This window comes from Mobula birostris, chromosome 2, assembly GCF_030028105.1.
Source record: "Mobula birostris isolate sMobBir1 chromosome 2, sMobBir1.hap1, whole genome shotgun sequence".
In the NCBI taxonomy this organism is placed as follows: Eukaryota; Metazoa; Chordata; class Chondrichthyes; order Myliobatiformes; family Myliobatidae; genus Mobula; species Mobula birostris.
Window position 1 is genome coordinate 79,489,034 of NC_092371.1, and position 17,026 is coordinate 79,506,059.

Below are 17,026 nucleotides of genomic sequence, written 5' to 3' on the forward strand. Positions count from 1 at the left end.
ACGCGCACGTGTGGGAGAGCCGCACATTGTACCTCTCTATTCCATAGGCTCCGCAGTGATGCTTTTTTAATCTCCATTTTTTTCCCCCATTCTTGTCCCCCTTATCAGTTCAGATATTTTCGAATGATCTTGTATTTGATGGAATAACGGGGCAAAATATGCGTTTTTCCAGACGAGCTGTTTATTTAAGCTGCCATTCTGAACGATGATGTCACCGGACAACCCGAATAATTTCTAAGGTAGGGATATGTTCGGCACAACTTTGTGGGCCGAAGGGCTTGCACTGTGCTGTAGATTTTCTGTGTTTCTATGTTTCTATGGGTACAAGTGAGGAAACATGGCAGCTGAATAGTGGGAAACTGTTTTCCAACTCTGTTACCACAAGAGTTTGGTCAGCACCTGATTTTTCTCTCGTTACATGCTACAGATGTACGGTAGAGAACATTCTAGAATATTCTGACAGGCTACATTACCGTCAGGTATGGAGGCTCCAATACACAAGCTCGAAAGAGGATGCAAATATTTGCAGAATCAGCCAACTCCATTCACAGGCAATAGTTTATTGAGGACATCTTCAAATGGTGATGCCTGAATAAGGCAGCATCCATCATCAAGGACCCTCATTATCCAGGACAAGCTCTCTGCCCATCACTACCATCAGGGAGGAGGTGCAGGAGCCTGAAGATGCACAGTCAACCTTTGAGGAATAGTTTCTTCCCCTCCACCATCAGATTACTGATTGGTCCATGAATTCTTGAACACTAACTCACTATTCCAATTTGCCATTATTTATTTTTTATTACAACTTATCATAATTTTTAATTATGTATTGCATGGTACTGCTGCCACAAAACAACAGATTTCTCAGTGTACGCATGTGATAATAACCTGATTTTGTTTCTTTGAATTATGACAGTGCCTTGTTGGACAGGAGTTGGGTATTTGGCTCCTCAAACCTGATGATTGATCTGATTTTACCCTCAGCTCCTAACTCTCCACCCTGAAGCCAAAATCCATCCGAGCCTTGAATATATACTCAGTGGCCACTTTACGAGGTACACCTCGACAAGTGAATTTGAATGCAAGTATCTAAGCAGCCAATCATATGGCAGCATCTCAATGCATAAAAGCATGCAGACATGGTCAAGAGGTTCATTTGTTCTTCAGAATGGGGATGAAATGTGATCTGAGTGACTTTGTCGTTGGAATGATTATTGATGCCAGTTGTGTTGGTTTGAGCATTTCAGAAACTGTTGATCACCAGGGATTTTCATGCACAACCTTCTCCAGAGTTTACAGAGAATGGTGCGAAAAACAACAAAGCATCCAGTGAGCGGCAGTTCTGTCGACGGAAATTGGTTAATGAGAGAGATTAGATGAGAATAGCCAGACCGGTTCAAGCTGACAGGAGAACGATAGTAACTCAAATAACCATGTATCATAACCGTGGTGTTTAAAAGAGCATCTCTAAACACACAACACATCGAGCCCTCAAGTGGATGAGCTACTGCAACAGTCGAACATGAACCCACACTCAGTGGCCATCAGGGGCCTCCTCTACCTGATACAGTGGCCACTGGGTGTATTTGACACCACTTCCACAGTTCTCTGGGAAAAGAGATCCAGAGATCTAGGAGATCTCAAGTTGTGAAAAAGTCCCATTTGTAGTCCTTTGTAGGTAATAACTTAATCTGATTGATTCTGTTAAATTGACTTTAACTGTCGTCACTCTACAATACAAGAACTGTACTAACAAAGTTACACACAATAAGATATTGACCAGATAAGCCCAACTTTATTGATATTCCACTGTCATTAACTGTATCTCCACATAATTCAAGAAACAGGCAAAACATTAAATATTCCACTATGACAAAGAAAACACAATTAGTGTCTAAATGATTATGCAAACTCACTCATGGAGAGACCTCTTAAACAAGGCTGATGGAGCCGTGTGATCCAATTTCAAATGTCACAAAAATATTTCCCACTATCCAAAGTAAATTGAAAGTCAAAGTAAATTTATTATCAAAGTACATATTTGCCTCCAAATAAAACCGTGATTATCATTATCCAAAGAAATAAAGAAAATTATCAAAGAAGAGTGAAATGACGTTCAGTTGTCTAACCACAGAAAACTTGTACATCCATATTAACCCTGAAATACCTCAATAAGGCAATTTATTGCACAGTGTTGCAGCCTGTGCCCCACCAGAGATAAAACCCTCCCACATCTCGCAATAAATTGTTCTGCCAGCAGAGTGGCAGAATCCATTCTTCTCTCTCTCTCTCTCTCTCTCACTCTCTCTCTCACTCTCTCACTCACTCTCTCACTCACTCTCTCTCTCACTCTCTCTCTCACTCTCACTCTCACTCTCACTCTCACTCTCACTCTCTACCCCCTTGGGCACAGGCCGGCTTCACCTGGGTAACGCCTGAGCTTCAGTAAACAACTCACATTTGTAAGGTAGAGTTAAATTCGCCTGAGACCATTTGCAGTGGGGAGACAAAGAAAAGAACCTCAGCTCCCCACTAAATGTCAACAGGGCCGTGGACAGCATAAACAGAGACATTACCAGCTCCTCAGTGATCAATTGTACACCACAGTGTACTTGCATTGTCTACAAACCTGACCTGTTACCATTCAGACCACCTACACCATTCTTGTGTTGGCCAATCTGCACATTCTCCTTTCTCCCCCATGCTTTGCCAAAGCATCTAAATGAACTTCCATGCTAATCTGGGAAAAGATGCAGCGGGGAGTGGTTGTCCATCGTTAACACCCATCAGGAATTATCAGTGGGGAGAAGTCAATCACAGAATTAGTTCTGTCTTTCCATTTCCCCAACTCCATGAATTACACAAAAGCTCAAAATGTCTTTCTTCTCTTGCCTCTGGATTTACTAAATCCTTTAGTCAAATGTACTACTTGTATATTTCTCATCATCACATTCATACAATGCTATATTTACACTAAAATAAGCTGGTGGGAAGACGGTGGGCACAGGTGGCTAAAGTAACTTGCGATAAGTAACCAGTGTCTGCATGGACCAGTTTACTCTGCACAAAAACACCATTCAGTACAAAGGACTGACCTCACCTGTAATCTTCTCACTTACCCCCTTGGACACTAACCACCCAGATTGAGTAATAACTGTGCAGTCTGAAAATTTGGCTTCCAATGTTGACTAGTTTCTATTTCTGCAAGGATGAGATGTTTGTGATATCTGAACAAGATTCCGCATGTCATGAAGAGTGAAGATTCGAATGAGCTTGTATTTCAGAGCTGGGAATGAGGCAGGTTGGGTGGGGTTTGACACTGAATGGAAGTTCAAGGGACGATCTGAATACTTATCTACAGTGTTCCTATTTGAGTCTACAAATGATACCACATCATGATCACATTTATATCCATCATATAAAACATTGCATAAGCTCTCCATTATTGGTCAGAAATCCATAGTGTTCTACAATGAAACCTGGACACACTGGTCCATTCTCACCCTGCAGTGATTGAACATTAAGTGGCCAACAAAGTGGGAGGAGAAACTAAACTTGGCTTGAATTTTAACAGGTTTAAAGTTTATAAAAGCCACAAATCATAACTTTTAACCCCACACATATGGGCAAGGAATTTGCGTAAAACATGTTTTAATGCACTGATTTCTATAGTGCAAATCCAGCTGCCTTTTCACAAGATAAAAGCATCCTAAGGACGCTAAAAAGCAAGTGATTCCGCTGACGATTATTAAAAAGTGCAAAAGCAAAATGTCGCCTCAACTCCCAGAAGGGATGGAAGGTGTAGCTCCTCCACCCTGACGGCGGCCTCACCTTGGCTCAACAAGGTGTGGGGAATACAAGGTGTCGGAACAGGAATGGGAATCAGAATTAAGAAGTTTGGCCACCAGGAAGTCCTGCTTGTGGCGGACAGTGCGGAGGTGTTTGACGAAGCGGTTCCCCAGTTTATGATGGGACTTACCAATGTAGAGGAGGCCTCATCGGGAGCACCGTATACAATAGACAACGCATTTGATTTACAGGTGAAGTGTTGCCTCACCTGGAAGAACCATTTAGGGCCCTGAATTGAAGGAGGAGGTGAATGGACAGGTGCAGCCTTTAGGTTGTTTGCAGGGTTGTGTGCCTGGAGGGAAATTAGTGGGAAGGGAGAATGGAGAAGGGAATCGCAGAGGGAGTCATCCCTGCAGAAAGCTGGGGGGTGGGTGAACTGAAGATATGTTTACTGTGAATGTTGTATTCCACACACTGCAACGTTCTGCATGGTGACACAAACTACATGGTTTACAGTCTGAGGTTAGCTACCAACTGGAACAGGGAGCAATCAATCAATAAGATATTGTGTTAACAAAGAAATCAATTCTTCTCAACTACCCTGCTCCTAAGTCATTTAGATTTCAATTTCTTCGCACGAAGATTTCTTTTCACCATTGAAGCAAGCGCTCTGTTAACTGGGAATCAGAAAATAACCAAGGAAACTACGAGATTAAACCAACAAGGACGAGAAATAAAACAATTACATGATGCACAGGAAATTCCCCACTCTTCCTACTCGAAGAGCTACAACATTCTCTTTCTACTTAGACAGCTTTATCGCTCCACGCCTGACGATGTGATTGATCGTCACTCCTGGGCTTGTCACAACACCAGCGCAGGGTCAGTATCATCACTGTCCTGCAGGTAGATACAAACATGCAATGATTATCCACCATTCTGAAGAGAAAAGAAAATCACTTCATGTTATTTAAACTTGAAAAGGGCTTAAGAAAAACAATTTCCTTGCACTGCCACACATCTCCAAATCCACACTGATCTCAGCTTTCAACGAAAGCCCCTTCCACCCATCTTCTCCTTGTCATTATTTCTGAGGAAGGAAAGGGGACATTTCCACAGTCTCCCTGCATGACAAACGTCAAACTGTGACTGGAGAAGCTCACACACCCATAGCAGGCGAAAACCAACACTAATATTTCCTGAGTATAACAGCCAAACAGAGAAAGAATTGAGAGCATCTGCAAGAGGCAATGTCTCAGGACAGTGAGATCATTCAGCACCTCTTCCCTCTTCCTGTTGTTGCCATTGGGCAGGAGGCAGAGAGCAGCAAAAAGCTAATTTTGTGGCATCTGTATGCAGGGTATGTATGCCCATGATAGTCACACAACATTACAGCACAGAAACAGGCCTTCAGCCCATCCAGTCTATCCCAAACTATTAATCTGCCTTGTGCCATCAAACTGTACCCGGACCACCACCGTCTGTACCCCTCCCATCCATGTATCTATCCAAATTTCTCTTAAATGTTGAAACTAAGTTTGAATCCACCAATCCATTCCACAGTCTTATTACCCTCTGAGTGAAGAAGCTCCACTTCATGATCTCCTTAAATATTTCTCCTTTCACCCTTAACCCATAACCTCTGGTTGTTATCTCACCCAATCTCAAAAGCTTGCTAGCTTTTACCCTATCGATACCCATCATAATTTTATCTTACGACTTTGCAGAAGCTATTACCGTAGCACTGTGACATCTCACTCTTCTTACCCATGGTGGAGGTAAGTCATTCTCAATACACCATTTGGCAAAGTGTCTCCGTGCAGCTTGCACAGTCTCCTCGTTGGTCTCCTTGCAGTATACTTGGATCAGCTGCTCTGAAAACTTATCTGGTAGTATCTGAGATACCTGGGTGGGCACCAGAGAGAGAGAAGATTAATACCCACAACCACAAGGAGATATACAAACATACGAGGTTGTTGGCCACACAGTTCTTCGAGCCTATTGCACCTTCCAGTAAGATCACGACTAATCTGTTGTAACTTCCAATCTACAATCTTGACTACCCACAGTGACCACCCACTAGTTTATCATGCCTTTGTCTTAAAAATACTTAAGTTCTCTGCTTCAAAGAAATAAGTTCCAAGGATGCATGATCACTGAGAGAAAAGGCTTTGCCTCACCTCTTAAACAAGCAACCATCTATTTTTAAAAACTGAACACCTAGTTCTACAGTTTCAAAAAGAAAACATCGTATGTTTCATACGATTCTCCTCTCACATTTATAAAGTCCAGGAAATGCACGTTAAGCCTGTCCAAACTATCCTGTTATGACAACTGACCACAATAAGCTTCCTAGAGCAGTGGAGCAAGGTTCAGATGGAGACACACCAAGTTCAAAGCTGGATCCCAGTGAGACGGCCAAGATCTCCAGAGACTATGATGGCTGGGAAGCAGACTGAAAAGACTGGAAAGCCCACAATGAGACCAGGTCACACCCCCAGCAGTGGCCGGTACAAGGCTGGAAGGAAACAAGTTCACACGCTGCTTCAGCAGCCAGATGTGTTTATACCTCTGATGCTCGGGAGGTTACCTGCTCTTTTTTGATTGAGAAGGCCTTGTTGGGGTTATTCTTGCAGTAGAATCGAACATAAGTAATGGGGTTTTTCTCTTTCATCCCGTAGTTCATTGGAATAACCTAGTGTGAGAAATTTTAGTTATATTTATTCACGGTCAAAAACAAATTATTCTCTCGTAGACAGCCACAAAATAAAACAAACTGTATTTTTTATCACATTGGTCACAAGCCCATCGATTATGAAAGTTACTCTGTTAATAGAAGTGCAGTCTCTTAGTTCCACAGCGCAGGCTCAATCCCGAACTCCTGTACAGAGATTACACAATTTCCCTGTGAACACGCAAATTTCCCTGAGGTGCACCAGTTCCCCCCACGTGCCAATGACATATGGGTTAAATGTCTGTGGTAAATTACACCTACAGTGCGGGTAAGTGATAGAATCTGGGGGGATTTGATGGAAATGAGGGAAGAATCAAATGAGATGTGTACACAGGTGTTTGGTGATTGCCACAGAGTCAGTAACCCGGGTTTAATCCTGACCTCAGGGACTGTCTATGTGGAGTTTGCATGCTCTCCCTGTAACCAAGGGGAATTCCTCGGGGTCTCAGATTTTCTCCCAAATCCCAAACTGTGCACATTTATAGATTAAGTGACCACTGTAATGTACCCTTGGTGTGCAGGTGAGTGCTGGAATCTGTACTGAGTCAATAGGAACATGTGGAGAATAAAATAGGTGAGGGTAGGATGAGGTAAATGGGTACCTGATGACTGGCTGAAGGGCTTGGTTCCATAATGGCACAATCTGCCAGATGTATGGAGAACTCTCCTCTCCATCATTAACGAGCCAGTACTCACATTTACAATGAGATCCTCTGCCTCGAGTTGAATGTTCCCAGGTTCTGAGGAAACAGCTGCAGCCACTTTAGTCTTCAGATCATCAATCTCCTCCTGATGGAGAGAGAACATTTCAAGTGAGTTTGATTAAATTTGTAAATGTACAAATAAAATCCAATGTACAATAGAACACTGACCGCAGTCTGTGACAGTCAACGCCCTACAGGGATTGTAATGTTACAAATGACCGTCTAGGAGAGCAAACGTTTTTGAGAGCATATGCCCAAATTTTCTCGAATGCCATTATAATTTTGAGCAGGGATTATCAATGATTGATGAATTAGTAACAATAATTATGGACTTTTATTCCCAAGGAAATATAAAGGGTCCTGTTGCTTATTTACGTGCATTCATCGTGTAACACCCTGGTTAAGATTTTTACGATGCTGTAGTTATTTCATTTTAGCTGTTCTGTAAGAGCAATCTGTTCTGCTTTTAGCATGTTTGGGCTTGAACTAAAGATAAAAGGCGATGTTATTCACCTAGGAATGTTGTGTCAGCCAATCAGGATGGCGGGATTGGGAGAAGGTTCTAGAGAACACTGCATGGAGAGGTTTTTGTGATGGACACTGTGGTGTGGGTTGAGGTATTTTTGGTGAGAGCTGGGAGAAGATGGAGGGAAGATGATTGAGGATACCATCCCTGTTGCACAAGGTGCTTTGTTCAGATGAAAGGCTTCAAGGAGGAAGGACCAATTCCCCCGTGGGGGAGCCCATTTGTTCAAGATGAATTTTGAGTGACATGCCGAAGATGGTGTGTGCTTTCATGCAGACCGTGGTCCACCACGTGAGTTAAAAACAACTTCAAGATGAGCTCCAATGGATGTGCACAATTGGACTGGGTTAACTGAAATCGGCCCTTTTTAACTTTTTTTCTTTTCTTTTCCCTGCTGACTGTTTGATAAAGCTGACGTTTGTAAATATACTTTCTTTATAACTGTATGCAGTGCATCATCTGTTCTTTCTTGTCAACAGCTAATTGCATGGGGGCGGTATTTGCACGGTATTCACACAGATCAGGGTTCCATGGCTCAGACATCCCAACTTCCCAGTTTTGGTGGGGCCCAAGTCATACCAACCCTAGATATACGGAGTTTGAGGTGGGTGGTTTTCTCATTGCTGAGTCCACCGGCTGTCAGTGAGGGGCTAATGATACTTGTTAGAAAAGGAGTTGCAATTGCTTACTTTAATAAACGTATAACAGAGAGAGATTGAAAAAAATGAAGCATTTCAGAAAATCTGTTCAAAAATTATTGTAGGAGCAATGTATCTGTTCTCTCTCTGCTTTGTACTTCTATGCTGTGGGGTTTATTATGTTTATGATGGTAACTGGCTACATGAGTGGGGGTGGGGTAAATCGAAGGGACTAAGTTGCATATTCTTGTTTATTTCATTGCAGTTTATAGCTTGGGACTGATGCAGCTCATATTATTTGCTGACTTCCGAGATAACGCTCAATAATGCTTAGAAAAGCTGACATCATGGTGTAAAACAAACAATCAGATAATCACCAACACTTGGTTTAAACAACATCCAAGAAGGAAATGGACATGCAGAAGCCCAGATGGGAACAGCAAAAATCAAATTGACTACATAACAATCAATAACAGATTCAAAAACTCGATAAGTCAGTCTAAAAGCTACCCTAGAGCAGACTGTGGAAGCGACCACATACCAGTCATTTGCAAAATGAAATAAAGATGAGAAAATTAAAGAAACCAAAAAGATCAGAACCACTGGATTATCAACAACTACAAAACAACCCTCATCTGAAAACAGAATACACAATCAAGGTGAAAAATCGTTTTCAATTGCTGCAGGATGAAGGAGGCAAATCTTCCTGGGACATACTGAAGGAATCCATGGCTGTAGCTGCAAAAAAAACCATCCCACGAAAAGATCGGAAAAGTAAGAAGAAATGGAAAATTGAAGTTATAATACAATTGATGCAACAAAAACAGACCATCAAACCAAGAGACAGCGAAGAATACAAACAACCTGATAAGACAATAAAAAGAAAATGCAGAGAAGCTAAAGACAGATGGCTAAATGAGAAATGCTCAGAGATAGAAATGCAACAAACCCATAACTCTGGAACAAAGTTGATGCACAGTAAGATTAAAGAACTAACGGGGAAATTACCTTGCTCAGCAAGTGGATGCATCAAGGCAAAAGACGACAGCTTAATTATGAGCAAAGAGGAAATCCTAAACAGATGGACAGAATATATAAAAGAACTTTTTGAAGACCAAAGAGAGAAAACCGAACATAAAGAAGAATCTTGAAGGACATAGCATTCTAAAATCAGAAATTTGAGCAGCCGTAAATAAAACAAAACATAACAGAGCAACTGGTCCAGACAACATCGTTGTTGAAATGATACTGGCCTTAGAAGATTTTGGAATAGGGAAAATAGCAGAAATAGCAAATGAAACCTATGATCATGGGGAGATACCTGATGATTGAAGTAAATCAGTGTTCATCATCAAAGAAAGAGGGAGCAACAGAATGTGAGTTACATCGTACAATAAGCCCGATGAGCCACGTGGCAAAAATTATTCTCAGAGTAGTATGGAGGAATTTAAGGTGGGGGGTTACATGGGAGGCAGGGTTTAAAGGTCGGCACAACATCGTGGGCCGAAGGGCCTGTACTGTGCTGTACTGTTCTATATTCTATTTTCTATGTTTTAATCATGATGAGAGCAAGATGCTGTATAAAATCAGAAATCAGTAAAGAAAAATGCGGCTTTGTGGAAAACACTGGAACCAGAAATGCAATTTTCATGCTACGGATGATCTGTGAACGAGCAATCCAGGTACAAAAGGACATCTACCTATGTTTCATCGACTATACATAAACTTTTGACACTCTCAGACAGCAAGATCTCCTGGAAATGCTTCAAGATCTTGACATAGATGGGAAAGATATATGTTTCTTAAGAAACTTACACTGGGACCAGACAGCATCCATCAGAAAAGAAAAAGTAAGTGAGTATGTGAATATCGTGAGAGGAGTCAGGCAAGGTTGCGTCTTTTCGCCAGACTTATTCAACCTGTGTAGTGAAAATATCTTGAGAAGTATTAAAGACATCAAAGGATTCACAATTGGAGGCCATAATATAAATAACATCAGATATGCTGACGACATTGTACTAATAGCTGAATCAGAAACAAAACTTCAAGAACTACTCACTACAGTGGCAGCAGAAAGTAATCGCAGAGGCCTCTCAATCAACACCAAGAAGACAGAAAGCATGGTCATCTCCAGAAAGACAAACATCCCACAATGTGTGATCAAGATCGGAAATACAAACATCAAACAAGTCAACAAATTCAGATATCTTGGCAGCCTAATAACAAGCAATAGCATGTGCGACACAGATATCGAATACAGAATAGCAATGGCGAAAGAAACTTTCCAAAAAATGAAGACCATATTAACAGACAGAAAGATGAGCATGTACACTAAAAACAGAATACTGCAGTGCTACATTTATTCTATCCTGACTTATGGAAGTGAATGCTGGACCATTTCCCCAGCAATGGAAAAGAAACTAGAAGCAGCTGAATTATGGTTCTACAGGAGAATATTAAAAATATCATGGACCACACGCACCTCAAATGAAGAAGTTCTCAGAAGAGCCCAAGCAGTTCGATCACTCATACCAACAATAAGAGAAAGACAACTCAGATTCCTAGGACACATCATGTGGAAAGATGAACTAGAAAAACTCATACTCTCTGGAAAGATTGAGGGGAGCAAACCTAGAGGAAGACCTCGGCTTATGTACATCAAAAGCATAGCCAGGTGGCTACACATCGAGGAAATGGAAGTCATCCAAAAAACGAAGGATAGGTCTATATGGAAAACCATGGTCACCAAAGTCCGCATCGGATATGGTACCTAGACAGACAGAATGCCTAGTTACATGTTTGCTAATTGCTAATAGAGGGTCAAATGAAAGGTTCGACTTCTGGAGCAATCAGTGGAGCAGTGGGCACATCACCCAAGTATAACAGTCCATATGGTCGCAGGTAAGAGGCAAATGTTCTGTTTTGATTTTGGATTATTTTTGTCACTACTTTTCTGTCAGCAAAACTTTTCTAGTAGTTATACTAAATGAACATCAGCTTTTGGATATGCTGAGAAATTAGAAGCACCACAGCTTGGAGCAGCTTGTTGATTCATGTTGTGTATTTTGGATTTGAAACAAAGCATTGAATGGTCAGTGTTGCTGTGTCTGACTAGGTTGGAGTGAAAAGCTCTATAGTGTTTTCCTGAAGTGTTTGACCCTTAAATCTGTTGAAAAGTTGAATTGAAACTGCCATTGTTTTGTCTGGGACAAGATGAGTTCAGCTGGAAGCAGTAACCTGGAAGGCAACACGGAGAGTAATTAAACATATATGTGATGTGGAAGGTCAGTTCCCTGGGGAAAATGAAAATATTTACAAAGTCAAAGAACAGTCTGTAACCATGGATACAGCTGATGAGTTACAGGATGATGTACGCCCTGAGGAGAGTGTGTCTAACGCACATACAGCACGTATTGCAAACGCAAGCCAAACATCCCATGCGTCTGATACCACATCAGTATACATTAGAATAGAGGCTGATTTAGCTGTGTTATATGCAACACATATTAGACAATAGACAATAGATGCAGGAGTAGGCCATTTGGCTCTTCGAGCCAGCACCACCATTCACTGTGATCATCCACAATCAGTACCCCGTTCCTGCTTTCTCCCCATATCCCTTGATTCTGCTATCATTAAGAGCTCTATCTAACTCTGTCTTGAAAGCATCAAGAGAATTGGCCACCACTGCCTTCTGAGGCAGAGCATTCCACAGATCCACAACACTCTGGGTGAAAAAGTTTTTCCTCAACTTTGTTCTGAATGGCCTACCCCTTATTCTCAAATTGTGCCCTCTGGTTCTGGACTCCCCCAACATTGGAAACATGTTTCCTGCCTCTAGCGAGTCCAATCCCTTAATAATCTTATATGTTTCCATCAAATCCCCTCTCATCCTTCTAAATTCCAATGTATACAAGCCCAGTCGCTCCCATCTTTCAACATATGACAATCCCACCATCCCGGGCATTAACCTCGTGAACCTCTGCTGTACTCCCTTAATAGCAAGAATGTCCTTCCTTAAATTTGGAGACCAAAACTGTATACAATACTCCAGATGTGGTCTCACCAGGGCCCTGTACAACTGCAGAATGACTTCTTTGCTCCTATATTGAAGTCCCCTTGTTATGAAGGCCAACATGCCATTAGTTTTCTTCACTGCCTACTGTACCTGCATGCTTACTTTCAGTGACTGATGAACAAGGACACCTAGACCTCATTGTACTTCCTCTTTTCCTAACTTGACACCATTCAAATAGTAATCTGCCTTCCTGTTCTTGACACCAAAGTGAATAACCTCACATTTATCCACATTAAACTGCATCTGCCATGCATCTGCCCACTCACCCAACCTGTCCAAGTCATCCTGCATTATCTCAACATCCTCCGCACATTTCACATTGCCACCCAGCTTTGTGTCATCTGCAAATTTGCTAATGTTACTTTTAATCCCTTCATCTAAATCATTAATGTATATAGTAAAAAGCTGCGGTCCCAGCACCGAGCCTTGAGGTACCCCACTAGCCACCGCCTGCCATTCTGAAAAGGACCCATTAATCCCTACTCTTTGTTTCCTGTCTGCCAACTGATTTTCTATCCATGTCAGCACCCTACCCCCAATACCATGTGCTCTAATTCTGCCCACTAATCTCCTATGTGGGACTTTATCAAAGGCTTTCTGAAAGTCCAGGTACACTACATCCACTGGCTTTTTCTTCTCCACTTTCATAGTTACATCCTCAAAAAATTCCAGGAGGTTAGTCAAGCATGATTTCCCCTTCGTAAATCCATGCTGACTCGGACTGATCCTGTTACTGCGATCCAAATGTGCCGCTATTTCATCCTTTATAATTGACTCCAGCATCTTCCCCACCACTGATGTCAGGCTAACTGGGCTATAATTCCCTGTTTTCTTTCATCCTCCTTTCTTAAAAAGTGGGATAACATTAGCTACCCTCCAGTCCTCAGGAACTGATCCTGAATATATAGAATATTGGAAAATAATTACCAATGCGTCCACGATTTCTAGAGCCACATCCTTAAGTACCCCAGGGTGCAGACTATCAGGCCCTGGGGATTTATCAGCCTTCAGTCCCATCAGTCTATCCAACACCATTTTCTGCCTAATGTGAATCTCCTTCAGTTCCTCTGTTACCCTAGGTCCTCCGGCCACTATTACATCTGGGAGATTGTTTGTGTCTTCCCGAGTGAAGACAGATCCAAATTACCTGTTCAACTCGTCTGCCATTTCCTTGTTTCCCATAATAAATTCACCCATTTCTGTCTTCAAGGGCTCAACTTTGGTCTTAACTAATTTTTTCCTCTTCACATACCTAAAGAAGCTTTTATTATCCTCCTTTATATTCTTGGCTAGCTTGCCTTCGTATCTCATCTTTTCTCCCTGTATTGCCTTTTTAGTTATCCTCTGTTGCTTTTTAAAAGTTTCCCAATCCTCTGGCTTCCGGCTCATCTTTGCTATGTTATACTTCTCTTTTATTTTTATACTGTCCTTGACTTCCCTTGTCAGCCACGGTCGCCCCTTACTCCCCTTAGAATCTTCCTTCCTCTTTGGAATGAACTGATCCTGCACCTTCTGTATTATTCCCAGAAATACCTGCCATTGTTGTTCCACTGTCATCCCTGCTAGGGTATCTTTCCAGTCACCTTTGGCCAGCTCCTCCCTCATTGCTCCATAGTCCCCTTTGTTCAACTGCAAAACCGGCACTTCCGATTTTCCCTTCTCCCTCTCAAATTGTAGATTAAAACTCATAATATCACGGTCACTGTAATGTATTGTGTGAGTATTCGTAGCGTCAGAGTGCGTATGACGTCAGGACATGGAAAAAGGGTTTAAAAAATGGAAGTCTGGTGAATAAACGAGGTTGTTCAATCTACAGCGGTGTCCGAGTCACATGAATATTACATGGTGTCAGAAGAAAACGCGAAAAATAAAAAGGAAGAGAAGACACGTAAAAGATGTCACAGTTACAGCCACCGTCAAGTTTAAGTCTACAAGGTAATCTTGCTGAAAACTGGAAAATATGGATCCAGAAGTTTGAGCTGTTTTGCAACGCGAGCGGCCTAGCTGAAAAGACAGAGAAAGTGCAGTGTGCTACGTTTCTGCACGTAGCAGGAGAAGAGGCAATAAAAGTTTGCAACACGTTTGTCTTCCTAGATGATGAGCAAGAAAAAAATTGAAGTATTGGAAAAAAAGTTTCAAGATTACTGCGAACCGAGAAAGAACTTACCTTCTTGTACTGTATTCTGCATTGTATTTTACAATACTAACAGCAGTGTATTTTCTTTTACTAACATGGACTAATCAACCTTTTATTTCACACCTTGGAACTTGTGACATGTGTGACTTTGCCTCAAACTATATGTCTAGTCTCTGTATCTAGCTGGAAGTTTGACTTGTCTCCCAACCCGTGTGTGATCCAACTGTGACTGTGCTTGACCTTCATCCGCGTCAGTCTCTCGAGTGGCCTCTGTGTCTTTGGGGTCGCATCACTCTTGATGTCGTTTGTTTCCATGTCTGTATATGTAGAAATGTCCTGTCCATCTGTGCATGGAAACTCACACTCGCCTGTCTTCAGCAGATGTTTCCCGTTCCTTGAGTACTGGTGCATTGGTAACCAACTGCTTCAATGTGTCAAAACTTTTCTTTTGTTTGTCTTCCCAATGCCATTCAGTGTTGCTCTCTAGTATCTTTCGGAGTGGAGTGCTGACCTCTGATAAGTTGTGAATGAATTTGGCAAGATACTGTATCCTGCCCATGAACCTCAATAGTTCTTACTTGTCTTCAGGTGGCGGTAGCTGTACCACAGCTCCGACCTTTTCATCATCTGGTTTTAGCCCATCAGCACTGAGCACATGACCTATGTATTTGATCTCTGTAGTTCTGATCTTACATTTACTTTTGTTCAGTTTTAGGTTGTACTCACGTGCTCTCTCCAGGAGCTTCCTCAGTCTCTGACCATGTTCCTCAATTGTGTCACCCCATATCAGCAACTCATCAATGATGTTGACCACCCCGTCCAGGTCTTCAATCATCTGTGCCACGGATCTCTGGAATACCTCTGATGCAGAAGAAATCCCAAAGGGTAGACGCAGGAAATGATATCTCCCTATGGGCGTGTTGAAAGTACATAATTTGGAACTTTGTTCATCCAGCTTGATCTGCCAGAAACCTTGATTTGCGTCTAATACTGAAAAGTATTTTGCATTAGGCATGCGGGAGACAACCTCTTCAACTGCGAGCAGCGGATAGTGCTCTCTTTTGATGGCTTGGTTGAGATCTTGTGGATGCATGCAAATCTTTGTCTTTTTTTTCTGTGACCACTGTCACCATACTATTCACCCAGTCGGTTGGTTCCATTTGTCTTGTTATGACTCCCATCTGTTCCATTCTGTGTAGCTCCTCCACTACTTGATCCCTGAGAGCTACTGGAATCTTTCTCGGGGCGTGCACGACTGGTGCAATAGTTGGATCAATCTGGATATGGTGTTTCCCTGGTAAAAATCCTAATCCAGAAAACAAGTCATCAAAGTCTTTGAGAATGTCATTTTCTTTTTCAACACCATAGATTCGCTTCACCAGGCCTAGCTTTGTGCACGTTGCTTTGCCCAGTATTGCTGAAACATGTTGCTGTACTATTTCAAACTCGATCTTGTGTTTTTGACCCTTGTATTCACAGGTGAGTGCTTTTTTGACCAGTGGCGCTGTCTTGTGGCCAAAATATGCAACAAGCTTGCAGGTGGGTTTTTCCAGTCTTCCTCTGATGTCCAGTGAGTTGAATGTTTCTGCCGACATTACATTGCACTTTGCCCCAGTGTCAAGCTTAAATGTCACTTTCCTCCTGTTTATTATCAGATCTTGAGTCCAATCATCTTCATCCTCCATCTCTGCATTGTCAATAAACCAGTGATGATGTCTGTGGATGCCAGTTCAGAAGGAATAGGAGCTGTTATACTGCAGGATGAGAGAGCCTCTGCTTCCCCACCCACTACCAGCAAGACCATGGGGGAAGATTGGCACAGATCTCTTTCACTACAATGGTGCAGAACATCCGCTTTGTGTGGACTACTATTCAAAAATATCCAGAGATCACCAAGTTAAGTGACACGTCCAGTCGAGGTGTCATTACCGCAATGAAGTCGACATTCGCAAGACATGGTATTCCAGATATTGTCATTAGTGACAATGGTCCACAATATGTCAGTGGTGAGTTCAGAGGGTTCTCAGAAAGCTGGGAATTTCAACATGTTACTTCCAGTCCAGGGCACGCTCAGTCTAATGGACAAGCAGAGAGAACTATACAAACTGTCAAGAACATGCTCAAGAAGGCACATAGCAGCAACGGTGACCCTTACATTGCTCTGCTTGAATACCGCAACACACCGATTGAGGGTGTGGGGTTCTCTCCTGCGCAGCTGTTGATGGGACATCGTCTGAAGTCCAAACTGCCAACATGCACAACTCTACTGAGTCCTGAAGGTAATGCTCAAGTACATGACAAGCAAAAGTGCGAGCGAATAAAGCAAAAGAGCTACTGTGACAGACATACAAGACAGTTGCCAGATCTGCATACAGGTGAAAATGTCAGAATACAGAGAGGAGACACTTGGCAACCAGCTG

At 42.2% G+C, this 17,026-nt stretch overlaps 1 protein-coding gene across 1 annotated transcript in view; it reads right to left on the minus strand.

The window, feature by feature from the left end:
- Window positions 1–4,299: 4,299 nt before the first annotated feature.
- LOC140210667 (deoxynucleoside triphosphate triphosphohydrolase SAMHD1-like) overlaps window positions 4,300–17,026 on the minus strand; it is a 72,838-nt gene continuing 60,111 nt past the window's right edge. Inside the window, 4 exon segments of the mRNA XM_072279838.1 lie at window positions 4,300–4,323; window positions 5,557–5,694; window positions 6,380–6,484; window positions 7,220–7,312. Coding sequence (XP_072135939.1) covers window positions 4,300–4,323; window positions 5,557–5,694; window positions 6,380–6,484; window positions 7,220–7,312 — 360 coding nt within the window.